The sequence below is a fragment of the Crocodylus siamensis genome, chromosome 14 (genome assembly GCF_052110815.1).
Source record: "Crocodylus siamensis isolate JL-2025a chromosome 14, ASM5211081v1, whole genome shotgun sequence".
Taxonomy (NCBI): Eukaryota; Metazoa; Chordata; order Crocodylia; family Crocodylidae; genus Crocodylus; species Crocodylus siamensis.
Window position 1 is genome coordinate 7,259,980 of NC_143408.1, and position 27,294 is coordinate 7,287,273.

General features: G+C 50.7%; 1 protein-coding gene across 1 annotated transcript in view; it reads right to left on the minus strand.

The window, feature by feature from the left end:
* Positions 1-784: 784 nt before the first annotated feature.
* Positions 785-27,294, minus strand: part of RORB (RAR related orphan receptor B) — a 42,792-nt gene continuing 16,282 nt past the window's right edge. Inside the window, exons 2-10 of the mRNA XM_090027582.1 lie at positions 19,093-19,178; positions 18,420-18,561; positions 17,159-17,572; positions 15,940-16,061; positions 15,269-15,401; positions 8,560-8,667; positions 7,219-7,329; positions 6,738-6,850; positions 785-5,537 (exon numbers count right to left, since the gene is read on the minus strand). Coding sequence (XP_089883708.1) covers positions 5,376-5,537; positions 6,738-6,850; positions 7,219-7,329; positions 8,560-8,667; positions 15,269-15,401; positions 15,940-16,061; positions 17,159-17,572; positions 18,420-18,561; positions 19,093-19,178 — 1,391 coding nt within the window. The 3' untranslated portion in view covers positions 785-5,375. The remainder of the gene's footprint in view (positions 5,538-6,737; positions 6,851-7,218; positions 7,330-8,559; positions 8,668-15,268; positions 15,402-15,939; positions 16,062-17,158; positions 17,573-18,419; positions 18,562-19,092; positions 19,179-27,294) is intronic.

Here is a 27,294-nt window from a genome sequence, read left to right on the forward strand (position 1 = left end):
TGAGTAGGCAGCTGGTAAATAGGGACTTCTGATATCTATTTATTTGGCTGTTGCAAATACACGTTCTCCTTATCCTCATCCTCCCTCTCCCACTCCTGATTATTTGCTATGTGCTGCAGTTGTGCCTTGTCTTCATTAGGCTGTAAGTTCAGTTGGGCAGGAGTGTCTTGCATTTGGCACTCCTGGAGTTCGAGACAACTGAGACTTTCAGAGGCCCATAAATAGATGTTGAAACCGAAAGAGTTTTGGGTATCTAATACCCTCTGATGCCTCCAAAATTCAGTCTAATTGGGCAAGTTATTTCAGCCAGTTTCCATCTCCATTTTTTGGATGAATTTACTCAAAAGAATGTTTAATTGTAGGAGAAAGTTGGTGTCTAGGCTGGTGCAGTGCTGACACAGGTGAGAAATTCAGTGCATATCCAAGAGAAATAAATCCCAGGTCAAGCTCCAGTTCAGCAAGGTGCCTAAGCCTCTACCTAACTTCAGAGATGTGAGTAGTCTAGTTCATGTCTAAAGTAAGGCATACTCCAAAGTACCTTTCCTAAATCCAGGGTCCTGATGCAAACCCACTGAAATCCTTGAAGAGACTTTGGTTCATGTTTGCCAAGAAACAGGAGTTAAATTCAATCAGAGTATTGCCAACACATTTTCTTTTACTTTGTAAAACAGACTTTATTTTTTTCCTGTAAATCTTGTGCAATATACATTTATATACCTATAGAATACACCTCAATAAAAAGTTTTTTTTCCATACATTAAATTACTTTTTATTTAATGTCATGAAAAATTCAGACAAAGATTTTTTTTCCTTAAATAAACATCTTCCCTCCCCCACCCTCCCTTCTTAGCTGACTGGTTTGTAAGAGGAAGTTCGGAGGGTTTTTCTTTAAAAAAATAGAAATTACAATCTTACAAGACAGGACATTCAATGAGAACAGAAGTGTGGTCCTAAATCTAAAAAGTAAAACTTTTTCATAAAACCTGTCTGTATCTACAGTTGTATTTGTGTGTGTGTTTGTGTGAGAGATGAAAAAAATGCTTTCCATTTTTTCCTTTCATTCATATAGATAAAAAATAACATAAAACTGACTGCAATTTTATATATTTTCTCTTTTGTACCAACATTCACAAGAGAATATATATATATATATATATATATATATATTCCATTTTTATACACAGTGTGAGGGCTCTAGAGGTGGAAATACACTTAGCTAAACTTTCATATAAAACAAACAACAATTAGATCTTCATCCAGGAAAGAGTGATCCCTCGCCTTTTGGTTAGTTTCTCTAAATGAAACCTTTAAATTTTTTTTTAAATGATTTTTTTTTACAATTAATGAAATATGTCAAAATAGGTCATGGAAACTGGCCTATATATGGAACACAGTGGGTGTCACCAAAAAAAAAAAAGTGTCACTAAAAAAGTACTATTTAGTTAATACACGTTAAAATAGGCTAAAGCAAATTAAGTGTCACTAAAAACCATGCTCTTTAGTTAATGTGCATTAAGACAAGCTAATGCGCATTGTCCTAGTACTTCACAATGGTGTTACTAAATTTAATGTGCATTAACTAAAGTGTGTTAATGCATGTCTAGACACACCCAGTGCTAAACTGGGAGTGATCTACACCAGATTAACTTGTTTGAAACTATATGCAATACAAGCATTGTCCAAGATATGCAAAGGTTTCTAGGGGTTTTAGATTAGTACCTCCCATTACTTATAGTGGGGATCTAATTGTCTTAGGCAGCATGGAAGATCTTAGTTTTCAGACTGTTTAATGCAAAGCTTTGGCCAACAGTTGGAATGTGGCATTATGGGTGAAAAGGGCCCAAATTCCATTCATTTTCATAAGCCGATTTATTTTTAAAAAAATAATTTCAACAACAACTTGGTTCCTTTAAAAAGGAAGTAAGAATGCCAATTGCTGGCGTTTGGCAGGCTAGGCTTTGTCTAGCACTTCCAGCCTCTTCCTTAAATTCCCCTGTGGCCTCTTATTGCTCAGAATCCAAAATTTCTCCTGTTAATATATACTGTGTCATCAGCAGGGAAATTACAACTCGGTGGCGAGGGCTCAGTCTTTCCTGATTTAAGGTGCTTTCTTGGTCTTTTGCTGATGAAATGAAAACAGTGACGTTAACCTTGTGCACATTTCCTGGAGAACACCAAAGACAGAAAAGGGTGTGTGCTTTCTCCCTTCGCCATCCCCTCAAACATTTCCAGACACCTGCAGTGATCACCTTTAAAACAAGGATTATTCTCCTCTTGCGGAAATTACAACCAAGAGACCTTTTAACAAAGCATGTTTGTTTTCCCACGTGCTTTCTCCCTAAGGCCTGTCTTCCATCTGGGAAGGCAGCCACTAAACTGCTGGAGATGGTACTGCTGTTGGAAATGGTTTTACAAAAGGCACAACCCTGTGTATGAAAAAGGCAATACTGACTTTTCTCAAAAGCTCTGGGATCAAAGAGAGTAGGAAATAAGTGACTCCAGGCCCCACCCCTGCCCCACGTCCAGGCCAGATCCAATGGTCTTGAAGGCTGTAGGTTGCCAGCCCCCTTGGGAAACAGTATATGGCGGGGGTTGGCAACCTACGGCCTTCAAGACCATTGGATCTGGCCTGGACATGGGGCTTGGACTGTGGCTGCCATCCCTGTGCTGTCGCAGGGAAAAGCAGCAGCAGCAACCAGACCCTAGTGCCCATCTCCTGCCTGCCTCCACTTGGGGTGGGTCATTCTGGCCCACAGCCAGAAAAGGTTGCCTACCTCGGTATATGGCACTCAACATTGCTGTCAGCCAGCAGCCTTCTGCAATTTGAGCAAATTCAGGCAATGGGTGTTTAAGTGTCATGAATATAAGTTAGGCCAGAGAGTTCTGATCTCCCCTGCGAAGGTTAGGAAGGCAGGGAACAAAAAGAAATAGCCTGCGGCAATATCTTGCGTACCGTAGCTTTTAGGAAAGATCCAAGCCCCAGGTTCTTGTTCAGGTTATATTCTGCCTTTACGCAGGTAGAGTCATAGGATTCCCACCTCAGAGAGCTCTGACCGAATAAGTGAGAGTTGTGTTCACCTTCTGCAGGCTGCTTTGCTTACAGCAGCGGTATCCAACCTGCAGCTCAGGCAGCATGCTGACCACTCAGCCCTCTACCACTGCTTCCAGCCCCAGGACTAATATTCTAGTGCTAAGGTCAACAGGGAGAGCAAAGCCTGATGTTCCCTTGAGACTGGCTGTCCATGGGCCAGCAAAAGTAAGGAAACACTGACACAGAAGACAAAAACCTGCCCTGGAGATGTTCATTTAGCTAAAGTAGAAGAGGTCTGCACTATGGATTTGCAGGACTTTGGTTCAAACCCTGTTGATGGCCTAGGCTACTAGAAAAGGGCCTTATCTATATAAAGAATGAATAAATGGTGGGGGGGGGGAGGGGAGAGGAGACTGGAAATTGGCCCTTAGTTGGTAGAAGTTACTGTTGTCTTTCTAACACTTTCCACCCCATCCCTAAAAGTTTTGGCAATGGGAGGCAGGGCGTAGAAAATAGATTGCCAGCAGCATAACTAAGTGATGGGTGGTCACACAGAGCAGAAGAGACGGTGTCCCTCCACCCTGGTGTTCTCAAAGGAAATAGATCCTGATCTTTTTTCTCTGAGACATCATTAGTAGTAGATCCCCTACAAAATAGCCTTTGGGGAGACTGGAGATGGCAGGGGAAGGAGGAATAATTACCTTTGTCTCTGTCAATACACAGTAATTTTGCTGTTGATAAAGGTTCCCTTGAGTTCTGCTAAACTAAGAGTGAACCATAAAAGAAGTAGCAAAAAGCAACCAAAAAAGGTTGCTCTTCACCCTCCAGGAACTGAAGAGGCAAAAGAGGATGGTTTCTGGTTTCTCCTGACACTGCTGGAGAGCTGGCAGGCAGCATTCTTTGCACTGAGCATGGGGAATTCACCTCTCTTATAGTGTGCCTCAAGCTGCTGGCTGTCAGTAGAAGTGGAGCACCAGTCAGGATCAGGCTCACAGGGATGCCTTTGATGCACTGCAGCAGAGCACCCCCCCTTATAGCCCCCATTGCCCACTCAGTAATGCTGCATCCCTGAATGAGGACCGAATTTGGAACCTCTACCTGTATGAACATGAGAGTGGCCTGACCCTGAAGGCTGAGGCTGTAACAGGCTCACTACCCTTTGTATATGGGGGGAGGGAGTTCTTCACTTCGCAAGTAATTCTCTGGGAAAAGAAGGTTCATCTGAGACACTGGGTTTCGTGGGACGGCTTTAGCAGAGGCTTCTATGAAAATATGACATCCATGGTCCAAACTAACTACTGATTGCAACCATGCTGATTTCAGTGGTTTCCACCTCCAAGCAGTGATACTATGCATACAGCACCCCTAAAATGCAGCTGCCTCTGGGGTGTAGGGCAGTGCACAGCAGCACTACACATTAGCTGGAGGCTGAGATTTGGCCATGGGTATGAGAGCAAATCTGTTCTTTTAGGGAAAGTGCACCATACTTAATGTCCACGCAAGGCAGGTAGTATTCCTGAAACACTTGTTGAGTCGATCGCATGGACTTCAGAGGGGTGACAGACTTAGCTGACTGCCTAGCTGCAAAGAGGTGGAGATGCAGTCTAACCCTGACTGGAGCTTATTCAGCCTGCCTCACTGGAAGCCTTGGGACTCTTACCCTAGAGCTTTCTTTTCTTACGAGGATGCCATATTCAATTTCTGCCTCCCCATTTTTTGCAAGGTAGCCTGGTCACTATGGGCCTGGTTCTTTGTTGCCCTGTACCTTGTGCTGTTATTAACCCCAGTGTAATGTAGGAGTAAAACACTGAGTTTTTACCTCTGCTCTGGTCCAGTTAAGGTCCGAAAGCTGGAAGGATCCTAACTCTTTTGCTTGCCTCCTCTCTGAACAAGTCTGTATTGCCCCTTTTTTCATTCCATCACTCTGGGTTTCGTTTAATTTAAAAACAAACATAAAACAAGGTGGGAACAAATTCTGATCCTCGAACAAGCGCTGGTGGGCAGGTCCCTTCGCTGTGTCTTGTGGATGTGCGTGCGTGGGCATGCTCCACTGAAATCCGTGCACTGGGGGAGGTGTTGGTACCATACTACTTACAGGACAGTCTCCTCTACTGAACGGAGATTTCACATTCATTTCACCGGCATGGCAAAGTCAGTTTGCTTTTCCTTCAAGGTGCGTTACATTCAAGAGCTATTGCAATCCACAGCAAGGAGGTGGGGCTGAGGGGAGATAACCCAGCCCCAAAGGGTCTTTTGGGCTTGATTCTTTGATTTAAATAAATCTCCTCAACCCTGGAAGTTTCTGTTTGCCTCCAGACTTTGGGAACTAGCAGGTAGTTTGGCCTTAGCTCTCTCGTGGGTCACTGTATTGGAGCTCCGAGTTGAAGACCTCCTTGTACAGAGGGGGGAAATTCAGAGCAGTCTCCGGATGCAGGAGCCGGAAAAATTCCAACTTGTCCAAGTGCAGGTTACAAATGGTTTTCATCAAGGGCAGCTTGGAAACCATCTGCAGGAAGAAAAGAAGGGAAGGGAGTGAGATTTGGGCTTGTTGTTGGTATCACTTTGAACCAGGCACTCCTAATCTCCAGCAACGTAGTCCACGCCCCAGCTAGCGCTGATGTAAGTGATGTAACTCTTGTGATGGGCTTATACCAATGTCAGATCTCCAAGCTCATGTACTGCACCTGGGTAATTTAGAGGCCGGATGCAGCACTTTGAGCCTTGTTTTGCACCAGTGAAGTGCAGTAGTTTGCTATTTTCATGGAGAGTTTAGGAAATAAAAAGCAGCTGTAGCAGTTTTCAACAGCCTTGACTCCCCCTAGCAGAGGCTTTCCCTTCTGCTAACTGTTACCCCTGCCTGAAGGTCCCATTGATTGTGGAACTGGAGTATAACAGATGAGCATTTGTGTGCAGATAGCTTTCTGTGTACCTGGGGAAACAGCCTAGAACCGTAGCATTTGGCCTCCAAACACGCATGGCCCTAACACTCAGGATAAAGGATGTTCCTTTATTGCATCTAGGAGTGGGTTCCATTATAATTAAGCCATGAAGCTCACATGAGGATGTAGGAAGGGTACTGCACTTTTTGCTTTCCTTTTATCCTGGGCTGCATATCATGCTGAAATCACTTGTCACTGCCTCCAAACTCTGTGTCCTGTGAGGGGTTCAGTCTTGGCTAGACCATACATAGGTCATTGGCCTGAGTCTCAAGAATCCCTGAGTTCTAGTCCTGGCTATGCCACTGGCCTGCTGGGTCACTTCCTTCCTTTGTGCCTCAGCTTCCCCACCTGTGAAATGGAGATAAATGATCCTGAGCTGCTTTTTAGAGTAATTTGGGATGTGGTAGCGATAAGCAGTTTAAGAGCTGAATATTATTTTGTCCTGTGTCAGATTAGAGGATTCAAAATGGCTCCTTGTCAGCCTAACATTAACAGATCTAGGCCTGTTACTGGAAGCCCAGCAAACCCACTGAACCCAACTAGGGCAGGATGGCCCCTGTGGTCCAGTCCTTTGTCCAGGGTAGTTTTAAACATCTCCCCGTTAAAAGCTCCTCTTACTTTCCCATGCTGGGAGACCACACGCAGTACAGTGGTTCCTGGTATCAAGACAGTTTTCCCTCGGTTCTAGTCCCCATCTTCCTGGCTGTATTTGAGGCCCTGTTCCACTGGCCCTGCCACCTCAGGTTGTCCGCACTCAGCCCCATTACCTTGGAAAGCTTGTCCTCGCTGGAGTGCTTCTTTCGGATCTCATGCTGCAGAGTTAAGTAGATCCTGTCTTGGAGCTTCTGCACCTTCTTGGACTCCGTAAGCCATGGGCGATCTGAGAACAGGCAGGCAACAGTTCCGTCAGCGCCAGGAGGGGATCAGAATCCTTGCAATACAGAGGCTGTGCACAAGCAGCTCCCTGAGCAAGGGTCTTGTCCTTAGGGGGTCTGCTAATTTGAAAGGCACTGGAAGTTCATAGGCTGCAATCCTGCTCCCTTTGGGGAGTTCTGCTATGAGCTCCAGCAGGAGCCAGGTCATGTCCACCTGATAAGGATCAGCGGTCTCTGATTTCACTAGGGTGTTTCATCCTCTGATCCATTTTAGGTTTAACCCTCCCCAGCACTGCAGCTAAAATGCACTCTTCTGGCTGGAGCTGGGCGCTCCAAAATGGAAACCCCTAATGGCCCTCCCTCTCTCCCTTACCTGGTGAGAGCAGGACAGCAGCAGTAAATAGGGCAATCTCTTCCTCTGACAGCTGTAGCCGGCACAGGTTCCTTCCAAGCTCAAAGATGGCATTGATGAGGTCATCACAGCCTAATGAGGGGGCAAGGGGAAGGACAATGTCATATCACTGCACTGCAGCACCCTTTCACTGCAAACAATTCATTTCCCCCACCCTGTACATCTCATGCCATGATGGCAGCCAAGTATGTGGGCCCTTCCTTTGGAGCCAGAGGTAGAAAGGGGTTATGTGGAAGGCTGCCCAAGACTAGGCAGGGAAATAAGAGGGACTTGAAGGTCCCCAACCAGAGAGTCTCTGGGTAACAGGTGGGAAGCAGAAGATACTGGGGGAGCATATGCTTCATATGGCTGAGAATCTCAGCTCCTGTGCTATCCCATCTTCTTGTTAGTAGTATTAGAACAAGAAGCACCCTGTCCCGTGCAAGACTTTTGACAGCACTCAGGGCCTCTTGGAAACTCCCATCCAAGTGCTGGCCTAATTTAACTTAGGTTGGCTCAAGGAAGTCACTAGAAGGTCAGCCAGATCTGGTAGTATGCACCTCCCCTAGTGCTGCCACTCCAGGGAATCAAAAAGACAAGCAAAGTTGGCTTTTCCAAACCCATCTAGGCCTCCCCACTCCATGCAAGGAGCACACGGTACCATAGGCAGTACTGGGCAGTACCATAGGCAGCAGTGGACAATACTGGCCCACAGGTAAGAGTGCCCCTGCTGAGTGCTATCTGTAGCATCTTGTCTCCCAACCTCATCAATTCCTCTTGGCTCATGGGATCGCTGCCCAAGGCTGAGCAGCCACAGACTTTCTGCACTATTCCACAGTGGAGGTTGCAGTCTGCAGCCTTATTGCTTCTTGCTGTGGCCCTGTCGGTCTCTCTAGCCAAGCAGGGCTAGGAGTCAGAGAAGAGTCAGCAAGGAAGCAGAAATGCTGGTGCCACAAGAAGTGACACTGCTCCCTCCGATACAGCTGTGAACATTATGAGGATGCTGTGCCACCTTTTGAATGAGGTATAAGCCAGGAGTCCTATAGAGTTCTCCCCTGAACATAAACGCTCTGAGATACTGCCACAGAAGATGCAAGACATTAAGGAACAGAAGCAATAGAAATGCAACATTCAGTGAATGTCAGTGTGCTACTGCATCACTTAGGTGCTTCTGAATAATCTCTCTATGGCCCTGCAATGAATGGGACTAAGGTTTCTTGTTACCAAGGGTTTTACCATCAAAACACAAGGGTTACAAACCTGCTACCTCTATGTAGCCCCCTCCACCCCAGCAAAGCCAGGAGCAATCGACTCTGCTCTTACCAAGTGATTTGAACATCTGCACTCCACCATGCTTCCCTTCAAAGAGCACCGTGTTGTTCAAGGGGTTGAATGCCCGTATCATTCGGATCAGAAGCACTTCCAGGCAACCTAATGCAGGCAGAAAGACAGCAGACGAGGAGGGGGAGGGAGGGTTTTCATTGTCCCAGGACCGAAAAAAAGGAAAAGAAAATCCAATCCGAGTCAAAATTCCAAATGGTTAGAAAAAAAAAAGTTAAAAAAATTAGAATTTGTGTTTATGATTTGAATTGCAATTGTGACCATGATATTTCAACAATGGGAAATATGATCCAGTCAGTCAGCCCCAGGCAGCAGAGAGATAACACAAAGAAAGGAGAAGGTGAAAACAAAATAAAAAAAGTGGAAGGAAGAAAGGAAGATGCTGGTTAGATTCTGCAGCTCAGGACAAATAAGCTCGGGCTGTGAGGTAGCAACCTGCGCAGAACTGGAGGAAGGAGCAAAGGCTGCAGCATGGAAGAGTCTGGAGGAGGCACCAGGGTGGGTTGCTCCATAAAATGAGCCAGGTAGGAGGTGCCAGGGTATTTGCAGTCTCTCAGGACCAGGCAGGAGGGTGTAACAGTGGTACCCAGGTCTAAACAGTTCTGCAGCAAATGTAGCTACTGCCAGATGGCTACTTCTTGGCTGCCCAGCCATCCCCAGTCACCCTGCCCTTGCAGTCACCTGTACCAGGGGAAAGTGGACAGCAGCTTTGTCCTGGTGTAAGTAACCATGCAAGGCACAGGGCAATGAAGAAACAGATTTGGCCCCCCTGGTCCTGCAGTCTGATCTGTTAGCATGGACCTCACTGCAGGATGGGGGCCTTTGCGTGCGACACCGACAGGAGAGGAATGACAGTGGCTGCACACACGTCAGGTGCCCTCTGCATCTGCACACAAGCAGAGAGCTTGCTGGGCTGGCTGCACGTGCCTGGGTCAGAGGCTTCTCCTCCACTTTCTCACTGGGGTCCCCTCAGAGGTGATGTGGTGCAGAGGCCCTGAGCCTCAGCTGTGTTTTATCCTGCTTGGTGTGGGGTGTGTTATGATGACTGGTTGGCCCTTAGAGCTAGTAAGAGGATTCTGGCCACTACTGCAGGAATTCTCAACCCGCATTTGCCAGTCCCTGCAGCCCCTGAATCAGTCCTGTCCCCCAGCCTCCACGCATCTTCCCGGTGTTGCAGGGGAGGAATAAACAGCAGAGGGGCTGTCTGGAGGGGAAGGAGGAGGAAGTGGCAGAGCTGCCCTGAGCTCCTGGGCTCTTTCCCTTCCTGTGAGATGGTGTTGGAGAAGAACTCCACCTGCCCCTGGCAGCCCCTCCAATTGACCACTCTTCCCCAGGAGTAGGGCCATGAGGAAGGCAGCCAATTGAAGGTGGATCCCTTCTTCCCCAGGCAAGCCTGAAATTCCTGAAGCTTCCTCCATCATTGCCAGTGAGGCTCCAGCTTGCATACCAATGAGAGCAAGAAGCCTGTAATTATGACCAGCTGCCTTCAACTCCCTGGCAAAACTATTCTTGACTTCAGCATGTGCAAGGTTGTTTTCTTCAAGGAACTGACCTTGCTGATGCAAAGTGTTTGGTTTGCAGGGCAGAGCAGGTACCTGGAGCATCTGATGCTTTTGGGGAGAATCACCACTATTTGAAAGCCCCCTGTTCTGTGTGTCCATGCTACTGAGCCTAGGGTGGTCCTCACTGATCATCAGGGCTTTCAGGCACCGGCACGATCCCCAACCTAAATAAAAGTCACCTCTCCTTTTGGCTCTGGCTGCTGTGACATTTCTGCAGTGGAGACTGTCAGACCAGCCACTTCAGGGTTTTAGAGAGGAGCTGTCCCTTGCTGTAATAGGTCACCCAACACTCCTGGCTGGAAGTAATTCCCAGGTTCATCATGTTCCCATGACAAATTTCAATGGCAAGGGAAAGCTTTGCATTGCCATCAGCTTTTTTCTTCAACAGCTTATGGGGTTCGAGATGCAAAACTTCATCAAATGAAAACATTCCTCACAGAAATGCCATTTTGGCCAAAACACCATCATTTTCATTGGGAAAGCAACACGCAAGAAATCAACCATAGTCACAGCACGACAGCAGGGAGGCAACATTAGCTAGAAACATCACACCTGGTTCTTTATTACTCTGCACCTTGTGACATCTACACTACTGCAAGGTGCTTCTAGGTCACAGTGGGAGTGTTTTACGCCTGCTTTATGCTGGCTAGAGAGAACCAGCCCTGCAAAGAGCAACAAATGTTTAAGCAAATGGCACTATAGCAATACCAGGCAGCATTTCAATAGCACTTTGTACGGTCAGAGCTCTGAGACAAACTTATTCAGAGAGGCATGAGCTTTTGTAGGCTACAGCCTAATTCATCAGATGCTATGAATCTATGAACAAGTTATCCTGTAAAGTGCCACCCTGCCCTGCCTTCTACCTTGTTTAGACTTGAGGCTCACCTTGGAAAATGCCAACTCTCATATGGTACAGCACCCTGTGGCACTCTTAGAAGAATCTCTCAGCACACCACGATGCCTCGGCACCCTGGTTGAGAATCATGGGCCAGATCTGACCCTCCTTACCTCGTGGAGGCAAGAGAGGGATTGAAAATCAGACCTGGACCTACAAGTGACCATGAACAATAACGAGGCAAAGGGAACCTCCAGACAGAAATCCAGCCTGGACATTAATTCTTGAGTGGTGCCCCCACTGCATAACCTGTCCCAGCACAGAGCCACCAGCTCCTCAGTGCCCACCCTGAGAGGCCTCCTGCTTTTGCAGAGGATGCCAGTGGTGTGGCTGTGCAGACTGGCTTCCAGGAGGTACCATCGGAGCAAGAGGCACCTCCTCTCCCAAGCAGTAGAGCTTGAAAAAGGCCTGAGCAGGCACTTGGGTGTCCCATGCTGTGAGATGCCAACTAGATCTTCCACTGTTATTTGGGAGGCCTGACAGGCTCAGCCCACTGGCACTGTGCCCCAGCTCCTGCCGGCTTTCAGGTCAAGACTCCTATTCTCCACTTTTCCTGTGGAAGGAAACGGGACCCATGGATGTTCTGCCTGCATTATGGAGCAGCATCTGGGGTGGGGCTGAATGTGTGCTCAGAAGGTGAGATCGTTCAGTCTTGGCCTTGATTAAAGAGGGAGAGAAAGGAGGGATGCAGCACGCTGGGAAGAATGGAGGGAGAAAGGGAGGGAGAAAGAAGGGAAGCAGAAGGGACAATGAAGGAGAGAAGGGGAAAGAAATGAGGGGAAGAGGGAGAGAGGAGGAAGAGGACAAAGTTAACAATAGAAGGAAAGAGGAGATGGGAGGAGAGAAAAAGAGTGGCTTTGGCTTCTGCTCTCTCTTACCACGCAAGGGCTCCCAATTCCCGTCTGCAGCCCTGGCCAGGCCTAGAGGTGATGATGACCTCCTGGGACTCAGAGAGGCAGCAGCACCGCTATAAGAGAGGAGACTTGATCTGGGCACAAGGGTGTATTGAGGGCTGGGGGCTCCTCTCACCCCTTCCCCCAGGGCACTCAGAGCTGCATGTGACATGGCAACAGGGAGAAATTAAGCTGCCTAATAGAGCAGGCTGAGTTCGGGGCCTCAGAAGTCACCATAGGAATGTGACATGCCTTACGGGCCAGCATTCAAGCAGCTGTTGTTAAAAAGCCCTTGAGGGCCAGGTTCCCAACCAACTGCAAAATGTATCAGTGACTCAGTGGCAATGCTAGCAAGAGCACTGAGGAGTCCTGATTCTGCATGCCCTGCTCTATCTGCTAGAAAATGTTGTTTTTATAAAGCGACTTTGAAATGATTTGGTGCTTGGTCTCTGGTGACTTGGTGCCCATACCCCTCATGCCTGCTGTCCTGGTACCTACACATCTGGCACCTCTGCCACATATCTGCCACATATCTGCCACATCTGGCGCCACAGATGGCATGGCTGCCATCTGACTTCAGACCTTTCCAAGTCGCAAAGCTGCCAGTGGCTGGTGACAGGCACCTTCAAGGCAGAACTAGTGGACAGGCAGGGAGGGATAATTGGTGTGAGAATTCCCCTTCCTTGTCTTGAAGGCTGGGAACAGGCCATAGAGAGGGTCTGTACAGCAAGTGCAGCCAGAGCAGCAGAGTAGAGACCCAAGAGCTCAGATGGGATCACTGTTTAGGAAGAAAAGATCATGAAGGTGGAATGGAGACTGAAAAGGAAACAGGGTTTGATTAGGCCTCAGTGCAGGGCAATAGCCTTTGTCTCATGAGTACTCTGGGCTCTGCTCTTTCAGCTTCGGGTCTTGTCTCTCACGGTAGGCAGTGTTTTCACTGCAGAAAGACATGATCTTACACTGAGGGGGCTGACCGGGAGCCAACCCCAGCAGTGACACAGCACAGGGCTACCTTGATTAATCTGTTTGAAGTCAACACTATATCCCTGACCTGATTTCCAGACAGACTCTGCCCCAAGAGAGGGAACCAAACCTTATTTTTGCAGGGCAGCTTTCTGCTCAGACCTTGCCTGCAGGAGAAACATGTCCTATGAATTTATACTGATTGGAGCAAACCCCATGTGAATGGCTCCACAGGCTCAGCTTAACTCAGTTTAAATTGGTTGAACTTTGGTTGATTGAGGACAAGTTAAAGCCAAATTGAAAGAATCACTTTTGAACCAGAAGGCAAGCAGTCAGGGGTCTTTTCACCAGTTAAATTAAAATGGTGTAAGAATCAGTTTAAGTTAAACCAGTGCATCATTCCTGCGTTGACAATCCCAATGCTTTGCTGTTCTGTGTTTGTGGCACCTAGTGCAGCTGAGCCCCAAATCCCTGCTCAGGTCTTCTGTTGCAAGAGTAACAGTAATGCATAACAGAACGGAAGCAGTCAATCCAGCAGTCAAATCTCATTGCCTTGGGACATGGTCTTAGTCCCTGACTGGAGTTATTTCCACGGCACTAAACACAGATGTGGAATAGCAGGGAGGGCAGCCTGGAAGGGTTGCACCAAAAGATTACTATGGGTTTGATTCACAGCTGGTGGGAGTCTGTTTGGCTCTACTGGCTTCAGTGCCAATTTATGCGAGCTGAGATCCTGGCCTGCTTATTTTTCTCTTGCTCTGTCTGAGGATCCGAGAGAGCTTGGGGGATTTTCCTGAATGCAGACCCAGGGGCCCAGGTTGCAGGGATAATCAGAGGGCAGTGCACAGCTGGGAGAGCTGAGGAGCAGAGCAGGTGGCATCAGTGGCTATGCACAGGCTCCAGGTCATTGATTTGCAGCCTGTTGGCTAGTCACTAACTAGGTAACTGTGACTAGCCAGTGAGCCCCATCTCCTGGGGTACTAGGCTGTGCTCTGCTCTGGAGTGCAGGCAGAAGAGGGCAGGTAAGGTGAATGTTGGCTTGTCTCCTCCAGGCCATGGAACCTCACCAGCCACCCTAGCAGGGTGGCCTCAAAGTTTGTTGGTCTCTATTTTGGGTGCATAGCAGTGCGCGCCTGGATTTGCATTTGAGGGCACTGATCCCCCCTCACCTCCTACGACAGCGGCGCAGTTCCAGGGGAGTTCAACACCTCTGAAAGTGAGGCCGTTGTGCTTCTGCTTGTGCTCCCCAGATATGAAGGACTCAAAGTGGGGGGCTCCTCTCAAAGCTGCTGATTCAGATCAGCTACCCAATGCCAGAACCCTGTTTGCAGGAAGCTGGAAAGCCATGCGGATGGGAATGCCAGGGCTAGGGGCCCCTGGGGCTAAGCTGGAGAGCATAGGTGATGTGTATGGGGTGCATCGGGGTGCACGTACACCCCCTGAGAGTGCTGGTGCCTCCCTGAGAGTGAGTGCTCTCTCTTGGCTTAGGCGATGGGCAGGGGGGACAGGCAGAGTGCTGGTGCCCCCCCCGAGAAGTGCCGCTGATGTGCTGGTCCCTGCTCAGCCCGCCCTCGCCACCGATGACTGTGTCACCGCCTGTGAGTGGTTGCCATGCCCCCCAGCCTCAGGAGGCATGCGTCGCCTATGCTGGAAAGTGTGACCAGTGGCATGTGCTGCCATGCCAGGTGAGAGTCAGCTGCCAAAACTGAGCACCAGGAAGGAAGATGGGATTAGGCTGAGACCGCACCTAGCTCCTGAGGCTGAACTCTGGTCCTTTCTGTTAGTTACTCAGCTGACTGCAGAGGGAAGTCCAGAGTGCACGCACACGGGCAAGGCATGCAGTGCTTTCAGGAGCCAGGCCCATGAGAGAGCAGGCAGGGCCTTGCTGGGCTCCGGACAGCTCCTGCTTTGGTCACCAGGCTGAACCTCCCAGAGGTGCTGTGAAGTGACAGAAGGGTGGCTCTCAGCCACTTTTTTGCTCATGGAAATGGCCCAGGGATGGGAATGACCTCAGGCATAAATCACAGCAGCCTCAAGGGTGCTCTAATTTATAACAGCTTCTGCAAAGCAGCCCCCACCTGTTCTACAGTCCACAGCAGCCCAGCTCATAGTAAAGTGACATGGCCCTGTCTCAGCAAACTGCCAGCGTTGATGTTCCCAGGGCCCATTTAAGGCCAGTATATGGTAGCCCCTTATAGTGCCAACACCATGACAACTGCCCCCCAAACTATCTTCACTCTTGCAGCCTGCCTAGGTGGCCAGTGCATGGGCTAGACCACCATCTGCCTAGGAGCTGGAGCTGTTGGGAGCTGAGGACTGTGGGTAGGCAGGGTCCCGTCTGTATCTGCGTGGTGAGCCTGTGTCCCCGGCTCTCTCACCTGCTTTCAGGAGGATGATCTGGTCATTCTGGCAGAGCTCCATGAAGCCGTCGATGCGCTTGGCAAACTCCACCACGTACTGGATGGCATTGGAGATCTGCAGGGAGCACTGCTGCCACATGGCCTCACAGCTCTGCAGTCACAACAGGGCATCTCAGACAGCCTGTTCCCCTCTGTCACCACCCACCCCTCTGCAGCTCCCTGGGCTCAGGACTTGCAGGGTGCCAGCAGGGGTGCCCTTGGTACTGTGTCATTCTGCGATATGCCAACCCTGGAGGCAGGCCCCAACCACAAGTGTGCACCTCCCTCTGGGATGTGCACCTCCAGTCCTGCGAATATGGCAACCCACCCCCAAGCTGCACAGCCACCCCCTGAGCTCGTGGCTGTGGGGTTCTGCCCTTGACCCCAAGCCACTGGCAGCCTTATGAGGCAGCAGCTTTGGCCAATACCCTTCCTCTGATCTCATCCTTCATTCATCACCTCCTGTGGACTGTCCAGCTGGGAAGCAAACAGCACCCTAAGGGAGGAACAGGAGGATAGCTCCTGATCTGTGAGGAGCTCCTGTAGGTGTAGGCTGACCCAGGAAAGGAGAATGCTAGGGTGGGATCCTGTGGCAACATGGCACACTGAGGCAAGGGCCCTGTGACCAGGAGAAAGCAGAAGGTGGTTACCTTGTTCTGCAGGTTCCGGATCTCATCTTGGGTGTACAATGTCCATGCTAGTTTCTTGAGCTCCTCAGCTGTGTACTGGCAGGTCTCCAGGTGGGATTTGACCACGTTCTGTGCAATTCGGTCTACAGAGCAAAGGCAAAGTACAGCTGAGAGGTGGGGCCTTAGGTATTAGGGTCAGTGGGTTCTCAAAAGCTAGCTTCCCACAATGTAGCCTAGGATGGTGCATGGGGAGCCCAGGGATCTGAGCTGTGAGGTACATACACACATCACTGCCTGCTGCTGGAAGGAATCAGACCTGTGTGTCTTAAGTACTCTACTGCCAAGCAGGATTCGGCTTTAGCTTAGGTGGCAGAGCCTGTGATTTCAGGATGGGAGTGCTGGGTCTGCGTCATGAGCTCCCTTGCTCCTCAGAGATCTGAGAAGCTACAGCCCAGCCTTGGAGCCTCTTCCCCACTCTCAGTCCTTTGCTCTGGGATGCACTAGCCCTGCTGCCCAGCACTTGTGTGCCTCCTGGGTGGTGCCCTTCATGGAGGTAGTTTCTGGCATAGGCACTGACTCCGGGTGCTCTGGGGCTCAAGCAGGTGCTTGGCACCCATGAGCCACAGCTATTTCCTGCTTGAAGACATTAAAAAAAAAAGCCATGCTTTCCTGAAACAAGCAGCATATTACTTCAGTCTGGCACTGCAGCATCTGTAAAGTTTGGGTGCTTCAGCAGGGCTTTTTGGTGCTTTTAGTTAAAGCTTATCCAATCAGCTATTACATAAAAGTGCCAAAAAAGCCCCACTGAAGCATCCGATCTTTACAGGGCTGAAGTAATGCACTGTTTCTTCTGGGTATTCATGGAGCTCAGTGCAGGAATGCGCTGAGTTTAAAGTAAAGCACTGGGGGTTTGGGTTTTTTTTTTTTAATGTCTGCAAGCACCCACTGGCAAAAAGCAAAGTTAGCGCCTATGGCTGGGTGGCTGGCCTGGCTTTGGATGGCGAGGAAATGCTAGAGACTGGAAACCCTTACTGTACTTTCTGCTGTTATCAACACAGATCAGGTCTCCCCACAGAAGAAGACACTAGCCTACTCCCCCTCTTAGTTACTGGAAAAGGCCTTTTAGCTCAGCATTGGAGGCCTCTGCTTCCAGCACAGCTCATCTGGTGTTCAGATTTTGTCCTGAGCCCTGGCAAACTAAGCCCACATTATACTGTAAGAGGGCAGCGGGTATACTGACCAATCTCAATCACTGAAATATCCGAGGTGAGCTGGCTGCCTTCCAAGGTGCTGTGTGTGAAGAGGCTTGGTTCAAGCATCAGCTCGTAGATGGGCTCCTGCTTGATGAGCTTGGCATCACTGATGTCCATGCTGGACTGGTCTGGCGAGGGCTGAGCGGAGGTCAGGAGGTCAAGGTTGTAGTAGGTGCTGCCCCCTTCGGGGGTGAGCGGGAAGTCAAAGAGGAGCCCGTCCGACAGGGTGGAGATGTCATCCAGGTCGGAGAGCCCACTGCTCATGCTGGTTGTGTAGACGCGGGTCAGGCCTTCCGAGTCGTCCTTGGCGATGCCATTCTGCTCCTGACTCTGCTGGTGCTTCTGTACCTCGGCATACAGGCTGTCCCGCTGCTTCTTGGACATGCGCCCAAATTTCACCGCTGGGGAAAGGAGGGGGCAAGAATGAAGCAAGGGTAGGTGTGTGGCACACGGTGCCTGGCAAGCCACGGCTTAACAACAGTGCTGCCACCCCAGGCTCAGAGGACGGTGGGGTGAGGCCAGGGAATCCGGGCACCCTCAGGACAATTTACTGTGTTCTGATGGGTTTTTCTCTCAACATCATTTTTGCTGCAGCCCAGGGAAGCCTCTGTGGGAGGAGGCCTGGGATATGCCTTTTGCACAGAGAACACAACAAGCTGGTTGCAGTGGGCAAACTAGAACGTGGAAGCACCATGCAGAGCACAACTTGTTCAAGTTTTTCAATGGAGCAAAGAAACCCTGAAAAGCTCCAGTGGGTCCAACGCCAGGTATGTTGCTTTGGGTTACTGAAGCCCCTTTAAAAACCTTTCTTTTCCCTTTTTTTTTTTTGGTATTGTTTTTCAAGTTAGGGCAGTGTTCCAGTGAAAATCTGCATTTCCAGAAGGGTACCTCCTGTTTAAGAAGGGCCAAAATGAAAGGTTTGGACAACCCCACGCTCCTTTCTGGGCCCAAGCTAGCCTCCAAATTTCAGCTGACTTCATAAATCGTTTTAGACACCAAAACTCCATTTTTTAGTGGATTTCTTATTCTTTGAAAAAAAATCCACCCAGATCTAATTTGGAGATGGTGCCTGCCCCAGAGAGCTAGCAGGGAGAGCAGTGATGGAGCTGGGGCTACAGCCCAGCTCTCCCGGCTCCTGGGCTGCAGTAGTATCCACCAAGCAAAGGTCTCTCTATTAATCAGCCCAACCCAGGGCTCAGGAGTTCCCAAGGTGCCCAGACAAAGCAGCCTCCTAGGAAGCAGACTCACCATCACGCGACATGCCCAGGGCCAGGCACTTCTGCAGGCGGCAGTGCTGGCACCGGTTCCGGTTGGTCCTGTCAATGAGGCAGTTCCTCTGGCGTGAGCAGGAATAGCTGGCATTATTTTGTTGGCTTCTCCTGAAGAAGCCCTGCGAGGACAAGAGGACAGGTCAGATGTGGGGACGGGGGGACGGGGTCCCTCCCCCGGCCTCAGCCTGCTTGCAGAGCTATTGCAGGGGCCTTCTGAAGGAGCCCACCTAGGAGCCCAGCAGGCCTTGCCTGCTGTTGCATCAGACTATTCCCAGTGGGAACTAGGGGCTGTTCCCCCTGTGTAGGAGGCAGTGTGGAGTGCACTAGGGTAGTCCCGCTAAGTGGTGTGATAGTGATGACGGGAACCAGGCACCGCCAGGGAGGGTCTGTGCAGTCTGTCCCATCCAGCCCTCCTCTGGAAAGCACCTAAACTGGGATCTTCACCAGAGCTTCAGGGCATCTGACTCAGACTTCATGGAAATCCCAGCTGGGGGCTGCTCTGGTGTCTGCTAAGCAGGGGGTACACGGTCCAACAGGTCTGAAACAAAGCCACCCTTCCCCTAGTCTCCAGGCTGGGGCTGTCGCCTCCATGACACTTGCTAGCCTGAGGATAGCCGCAGGTTTGATTCATCTGCCAGACCAGGGCTCACCTTGCAGCCTTCACACGTAATGACTCCATAGTGAATCCCTGAAGACTTGTCTCCACAGATCTTACATGGGATCACTTCGATTTGGGCTGCAGCAGGGGACAGGGAAGGAACAAAACAGACAATGCCAAACAGTTAACCATAGAGTCCTTGTCTGGTAAAAGGAATTATTAACACCCACCCCTTTGCAGGCAGGTGCCTGGTGGCACTTTGCAGGCAGGTGCCTGGTGGCACTTTAAACACCTTGGCAAGACCTGCTGTGTGGTGGGGACTGCCTTTGCCCCCATTTTACAGTGGGGAATCTGAGGAAGCGATTTCCTGGAGGTCCGTCAGCAGGACAATGGCAGAGCCGGGAACAAAGCCCATTGGGACTAGGCCTGTGCTTCAGGCAATAGAGCATGTGCTGCTTCCAGCCTGCAAACCTGTGCGTTGAGTAGCAGCATGTGTTCAGCTCAGCTATTAGCCCCCTCCACTCTCCCATGCATCAAATACCAGGTAGCTCTGCTGAGATCTTAGGCCACAGGGTCCACTCAGGGTTTTTATCCTCTTTTACCCTGATGGATAAAAAGACTGCAGGCATGGGGGCGCATGAACTGGCTCTTGTGGAGGGTGGAGCCTTTCCATGAGTCAGCTGCCCTATGGGAACTGCCCGTGTGCATGCTCCTGTCCAGAGGTACATGAGAATTACTCCTGCAGCTGCAAGGGCTAACAGTGCACCTGCAGAGCTGCTGACATGCCATAAACACTGTCCCCCCTGCTCCCATTGTGGGAAGTTCATGTGCCCCTGCCTACAGGATGGACCCATGCTGGGTTGGCTTTGTACGTGTCCTAGTTGCAGTGAGGGTGGTTTCCAGCGCATGCAAGAAATGGATGATTGCTGGTATGATCCGACACACCTGCCCTCTTCATACAGTCCCTTCCTCTTTGGCTGCCTGTAGATGCAAATCAGTCAGGGCAGGGACTGTCTCAGTGAGATCCCTCCCAGCTCTTTGATTCCTTGATCATTGCTCATTCTATGGGATTCAAAAGGTGTCAAACCCCAAGACTGGATCCGATGATCTTCCAGGGTCCCTTTCAGCCTTACAGTCTATGCATCTATGAATCTCTGCAGTGCTTCCCCCTGGATGTGCTCATCAGCCATTCTCAGAACAGGGGTGGTTTAACTCTGCAGTTTCCAGTCCTTTCTTCCTTTCCTTTTAAGTGCCCTGGGGAGAGGTGCCTGGCCAGCAGCCCTGGAGAGTCAAGAGACTCTGTTACCTTGCAGGACACATCCCTCTGGGGTGAGAAGTAGTTCAGGGAATTTGCTAAGAACGCCTTATAAATAGTGTCCTCTTTGGTAGCTTGTCCATAACTCATTACATATGTCTACATGGATCTCTGAGTAGCCAAGCACTCTTGAAACACAGGGCAAGACTGTCTCCTTGACAGTGTGGCATGTGCAGCACCCTGCACAGTAGGACCCTGGCTGAAGCCTTGACAGGCCTTACTCAACGCACACCAATTATAACCTGGCCCTGGGCCGCTCCACTGGGACCATCAGGCTGTTTGGCCAGTGGCTTCAGGGATTTGGCCCCTGGCAACCAGCCTGGACCCCAGCAACGGTGTTTCACACAGGCTACCCGCTGTCCGTGACATAGTGACAGCTTGTGGCATTCCCATCACTCACTCACAGGATCAAGCACTTTTTGTTTCACTGCCAGTCCCCTGCCTCAGCTGGTTCCCCTCCACCTGACAGCTGAGTTGCCTGCTGGGTGGTTTGGCTTGAAGGACAATAGTCATCTCTTCCTTCCTACGCGGAGCAGGCACAGTCCTGCCCTATGCTATGGATGTGTCATCTCCAGCTCTGGTTGGTATCATGGATGGGATTTGTGACACTCTAATGGGGTCACTGTCTAACTGCTGCAACTAGCACAGACCCTGCTTTCCTGTCCTCACTGCAGCATCCCTTGTGCCAAACTGAGCCACACTCAATGCCATGAATCTGAAGGGGATTCTGTACTGAAGCGATTGGGTACAGTCACACTCTGCAGTTCTGTCTGGCCCACAGCTACCCTGACCTATCACCACCACATACGTGGCCTCTCCCCAAAACCTGGCCTGGGATTGATGCACTGCAGCCACCTCTGCGATGACTGGGCCTGGTTTAGTCATTGCAATCAGCAGCATGAAAACACTGACCTGCCCAGTGACACAGCTGCATGTACACTGAATATATTAGAGAAGAGGAGTCCGGGGCATCCACGATCTGTCTGACCTGCATATTTAGGCTGTAACCAAGAAGCAGGTCTGGGATTTTCAATGCATTTTAAAGCTGGGCAAGGGGCGGCAGTTCCCATTCTGCCCAGGAGATGGCAATAAAAAGCTTTACTGTCTGGATGCATTATAGCTGGCCTGGCATGTGAAGAGAAAGGACTGGACTTCAAGTCCTACAGTAGTGGATGGGTGAGGACAAGGATTTCAGGGCTCAGGTGCACAAAGGGAGACGCTTCCTTGCCCCTGTCCTCCACAGCTGCCCTTTGCAAAGAGGAAATCAGCAGACATGACCTGGAAGGCAGGTCCCAACATGAGCATCAAGAGGCTCTAAGGACACTAAGGGTCAAAGGGACTTGCACAGACACATGAAAAGCTACCAGGCTTGGCTGGATCATTGGCCAGCAGTACCAACTGGGGCTCACAGATCCATCATGGCTTGGCTTACCCCACAGCTGCTTAGTTTAGCCAGGATTGAGGCAGACCCTGTGTTGTGACCCTAGACAGATCAGGCTGGAAGCTACAGAGCCAGAGAACCTCATGGTCAGTCTGTGTCCAGTAGCCTCAGTCCAGCTGCCCCCATTATAGCCAAGTACTATAGCATAAGGGCTGCTACTTCCCTGTGGAGCCCTAGCAAGCACTAAGACTGCTGGGTTCTCCTCCTGGCTCTGCCACCGCCCTGCTGGGTGATTTTCCACAAGGCATGTCACAGCTTCGTGCCTCAGTTTCCCCTGTTAACGATGCCACCATAAAGCACCTGTAGGAGTCAGTGTCATTTATTGGGGCCTGCAGAGCTCAGTCCTGACAACTGTGCTGGGCATTGAATGAACACAGGCAGCCTGGGGCCCGAAGATCTCACAGCCAAGGCATAAAACAAAGCAGACACATAGAGACAGACACAGGGAGGTGGACCTGCAACATTTGGGACCTTTGGGTTTTCCCATGAGATCACTGACCTTCCTGCCAGAGGCAGATAAGCATCAGGATGGGGTTGGTAGGGGGTGGGAAAGGGAAACAAGACAGGCCAAGTTTGCTGTGTGTCTCCTGGAGGTGTGAGAAAGGAACAGAGCACCATACCCCCTTGAGAGACCCCACATCAGCTCTTGTGGGCTTACAGGTGCTAAGGTGCCTGGTACTTGGGCACTGCCTGGTTGAGCTGCATGAAGGCATAGCAATAACAGGAGCAGCGGAGCTTGCAGGTTTAAGGTAGCAATGACATTGGGAGTTTGTGGTGCAGGGCTAGCGGAGGCCAGCTGTGTCTCGGATGAGGCAGTGTGTATGGGCGTGCTGAGGAAGTGGGTGTATCCGGGAGTATGCACACTCATTCTGATTTCTCGCGCTGTGGTATAAGCCTGGAGTATCTATAGTGGAGTTTGTGTGGGCTGGGGTGTGTGCAGGTGTAGAGCAGGGAGGAGTCCTAGATTGGGTGTGACTGGGCGGATGCATGCATAGCCCATTCCTGTCCTGGTTGTGTTTGCATGTGGAGGGTGGATACACAAGAGGCCTGGATCCTACGTTGTGTAAATGAGTGCATATAAAGCACCAGAACTACGTCTGGGTCCTGGAATTTGTTTGTATGCAGCAGTTGTGCTTGCATTTGTGTATATGAGAGAAAGACAGCGACAGTGAGGTGGTGGGTGTGTGTACAGCACATCTGTGTATGAGACAAGGATGGGGTGGGTAATTTGTTCTTGGCTGAGTGGGTATGTGTTTAGGCAGCATGTGTGCCTGTATGTGTATGTGTGGGAGGGTGGATGTGTATACAACATGTGTTCTCCAAGCTGTGGGTGTGTACACACACACACACACAGCCCATGTGCATCCTAGGTTATAAGTGTATGTGCCTGCAGCATGGCTGTGCCCTGGGCTGTGTGCATGGGGTCTCTGCAGAGCAGAATGGAATGGATTGTCCTGGCTGCACTCACTCCCCCCTGTCTGTGTGGGGGAAGGATACACCCTCACCATCTTCCCAAAGCACGGGCGATTTGGGGACAGTCTTGTTGACAACATCTGTACAGGTGCTGGGGGCTTCTGGGGAAAGGATGTGAACAGCCTTCAGATGGGCTTATCAGAGCCTCACTAACAGCTGGCTGATAGCCAGGCTTTTCATTGCTGAAGAAGACAACTGTATGTGCAAAGGAAGGCTGTCCTCAGAGCATCCTGTGCCTTGGGGTAAACCTCCCGGCCAGCACTCAGAATTGCTCCATCTTTTCTTTCGGCAAAATGTAAGACTCTGTTCTTGGGGTGCTGGAGAGATCTCTGAGAACAAGAAGCTACTGAAGTGCAGACACGGTGGTGGACCCTGGCAGCCTTTTAACCCGGCACGGCACCAATTTAGGACAGGGGGGTGTTTAGGAGAGAGACAAAATGGAACGGAATGGGTTAGGCTAGAATCGGGCCACAGCCTGGGGACTTCATCTAGTGGAAAGAGACCTGGGATTTTGAAGGACTTGAAATGGCTTTTCCAACTCATTTCTGCAATTCCCCAGTAGGGAAAAGACCTGTGGGGCTGCAGTGAGAGAGAAGAAATGATCCAACTTGGCTTTCCCTACTGCCAGTGCATGCTTGCAGGAAGATGCCCTAGAGTGGATTTGTTTACTCCCCTGGGCCGGAGCAGCATGCACTGAAGTCAGTGGCAAGCCTCCTCTACCTATAAATCTTGGCAGGATCTGCCCTCCCTGTCTCTAGACCCCATGGGAGCATGTCCCAGCACCTAAACCACAGACCCCTGCCCTGCTTCTCCCCCCAAGTCTTCCCTGGACCCCTGCTGGGAAACATCCTCCCAGGGCTTCATCTCCTAGAGTCTTCAGAACAAGACTGAACAGCTACTGGAGCTCAGACAGGAGCTAACCCTGGGCGGGCCCGTGGGGCCGGCTCTGCAGGCGGCAGAGCACGGAGCAGCAGGGCGGTTGCTGCTCCCTTCTGGCTATATCACCTGTGGAGCTGCTGGCCCTGCTGGCAGCACTTCATCAGCTTTCCCCCTCCGGATTAAGTAGGGGAAGGCAAGAACTTAGGACCAATATAGCAAACAACCCTGGCTCAGGGCCCCTCTGGCAGCATGGCAAATCCTCTTCTCTCAGCCCAGAGGAGGGCTTTGCAGAGGAGGGCTTTTCTACTGAGCTGCTAATAGGCTTCATCCCTCTCATTTTCCAAGCTGCCCCAAGCTGCCCTGGCTGATTTTGAAGAACCTTTCTCTCTCAGCTGCCTCCCCAGGGGTGAGAGGGACCTTTTGTCCAATGGTTTCCCAAAGCTGTCAGAAAAAAGGAAACCCGATTTTCCGCAGTGCTGCATGCCTACCAGTACATATAAAGTTAATTGGACATGCAGGTTCTCTGCATCCCTGAAAACAGACCCTTCAACCAAGGACTCCTCGACCCACGAAACACGTGGCCACCTCTGGGGTGAAATTTGTCACGGCCTCACTTATACATCTCATCCAAGAGGCAGCACGCTTCATGGGGACATTGCCTGTTATCCCTGTGGATATGGCACTCACATGGAGGAAGAGCATCCCCTCCTCGGCACACTCCATGCCCACGGGTGGGAGGTTTCTGCTGAGTCCACAGCTGCTGAGCTCACAATTTCATATCCCAGAGCACTATTATCCTGGGCCTTTTTCACCCTGTGACTGAGCACTTAGTAATGCCCTGATTTCTCTGCCTCTCTGGGTGAGGCTGAGCTTTCTTTTGCTCACTGTCTTATGGCTGTGTTAGATCAACACAACACTCCTCTCCCAGTGCATGCCCATGGGAGGGCGCAGGTCTGGTATCTGCCCAGCAGAGCCCCTTGCTGGGGTCACCGCCTGTCCCTCAGCCACTCCTCCCTCCCCACTAACCCAGGCAGGACTGGCATGTGCTCTGATGGGCCCCTCTGAGCACTGCACCACTGGAGCTTAAACAAGCAAGGGCAGGGAGGTCACTGGGCAAAGGGCAGGCTCAACTGGCCCAGACCCCCCTGCTGAGGACAGCAGGTAAAGCTACAAGGGCATCAGGTGCTCCAGTTGCCTTGTATCTGTATTTCCCTGCTGGGGGAAGGACAACTAATGATTAGGACCTACTGCCTCACTCTTTCCTAGCATTCTTCATCACTAGACCTCAAAGCCCTTTACACAGGAATCATTATCCCCTTCTCACAGGCAGGAAAAGTGACTGGCTCCCAGGAACTCAGCAGGCCAGGAATAAAACAGCACTGGAGTGGGCCATGGGTTCAGTGTGGAGTGGGTGCCCCAGAGGGCGGCCTACAGGTCCACTGGGGGACTTCCATTGAAGGACGCCCTTTACTGCAGGCCCGGTGGGGGTAAGGCCTGAGGCCTGGAGAACCCAGGGGTCACCACGTGCTCTACAGGCACTCATCAATGAACCCCCTGAAGCTGCTACGCCATCTGCCAAGGGTGCAGGAACAGGAGTGCAAGTAGATGACATGACTTGACCAAGGTCACCCAGGGAGTCGGGAGCAGAGTCAGGATGAGACCCTTGCAGTTCCATTCACCTGTGTTGCTGTAACCAGCAGGCGGCATGTGTGGGGCACAGGATGTCTGCTGCCCTGCAGAAGGAGCTGAGGGAGGGGATGGCTCTTGCAGAAAAACATCCAACAGAATGGCCTCGGCAGGCCAAGCTTCCCCACGCATTCCCACAGGACTCACAAGGCATTCTCCCTGGTCAGCTCCCCAACAGTCTCTTCCTTTCCCCTTCTTCCTCCCGCTTCTAAGGAACTCTCAGCCAAATCTGCTCTGGTGTAAGGCCAGGCCTGAGTGTTTCAGGGAGTCACCAAGCCATCTGCAGCTCCCCAGCTAGATTCTGCTCAGAGCAGGTGGGTAGGCAGGGACTGACCCAGAAACCCTGCTTGGAAAAGTGTCCAGGCACCTGAGTTTGGAGTTGAAGTTGCCAAGAAATACATGCACTAAAAAATGTCTCCGTTTGCTTGGTGCTCACTGAATACTGCTGGCCTACAGGTTTCATTCAAGCACAAATCCTCACTTGGATGGTGGCCAAGCAGCTAGAAGGAATCCAAGAGGAAGGATCAAAATACCCAGCACTTAGAAAGAATTTGCTTCTACTGCCCCTGCCAGAAAGGCATTGCCCCCTTGTTTACTGATAGGGAAACTGAGGCAGTGTAAGCCAGTGGGCTTCCTCACCGGCTCCAGAAGAATTTAGAACTACACCCACAGCCCTTTCAGAGCAAAGCCTTATTCTTCTAGCATGGGAAAGGCATCAAATAAGACAGTTCTTCCACCTGTTTGGGTTGATACCCCCATAAGTTGTGGTTTTAAGTAACAGATAATGCTACTCCAAGATCTGGGTATAGAACTCAGGCATCCAGGTTGCCACTGCCCCCCTCTTACTCCAGCCACTGGGGGCAAACATGGATCTGCTGTGACATGGTTTGCAAGTCCCATTCTAGCATCCTCCACCAGCTACTGAGGACCCTGAGCTGCGGCCCTTTCTGTGCCCTAACAGACCCATGGCTTCAGTAGAGAAGAGGCCCAGTGACAAACAGTGATCAGAGGAGATTCTTAGCCCCCTTTCTCCACACTGGTTGAGCAGAAGGGGAGAGAAAGGTTTGGGGCAGAGTGAGGTACAGGACATCAGAACAATGGGGTGACATTGTGGGAGCACAGCTGGGGAGCAGGAAAAGGGGGAAATGACTTGCTGCCTCCCATGCATTGGAGGGAGAGATTGATGCAGGAGCTTTTCCCTCACCCACAGCACAATGCTAAGCCCATATTACAGCACAGGTCTATTTTCTGTAACAGCGTTCATCCCTATTAATGCAATCCCACAATAAACCAATCTACAAAGAGTCACCCTCCTCCTGACAGAAGCTCTCAGCATATCCTACTAACCCTCCCTCACTAATCCCCACAGCCACGATGCTCTACACATGGGCTAAGGGGTATGAGGGGCCACACAAGGAGTCAGGTGTCAGACCAGGGAACGGCATCCAGAGTCTCAGTTC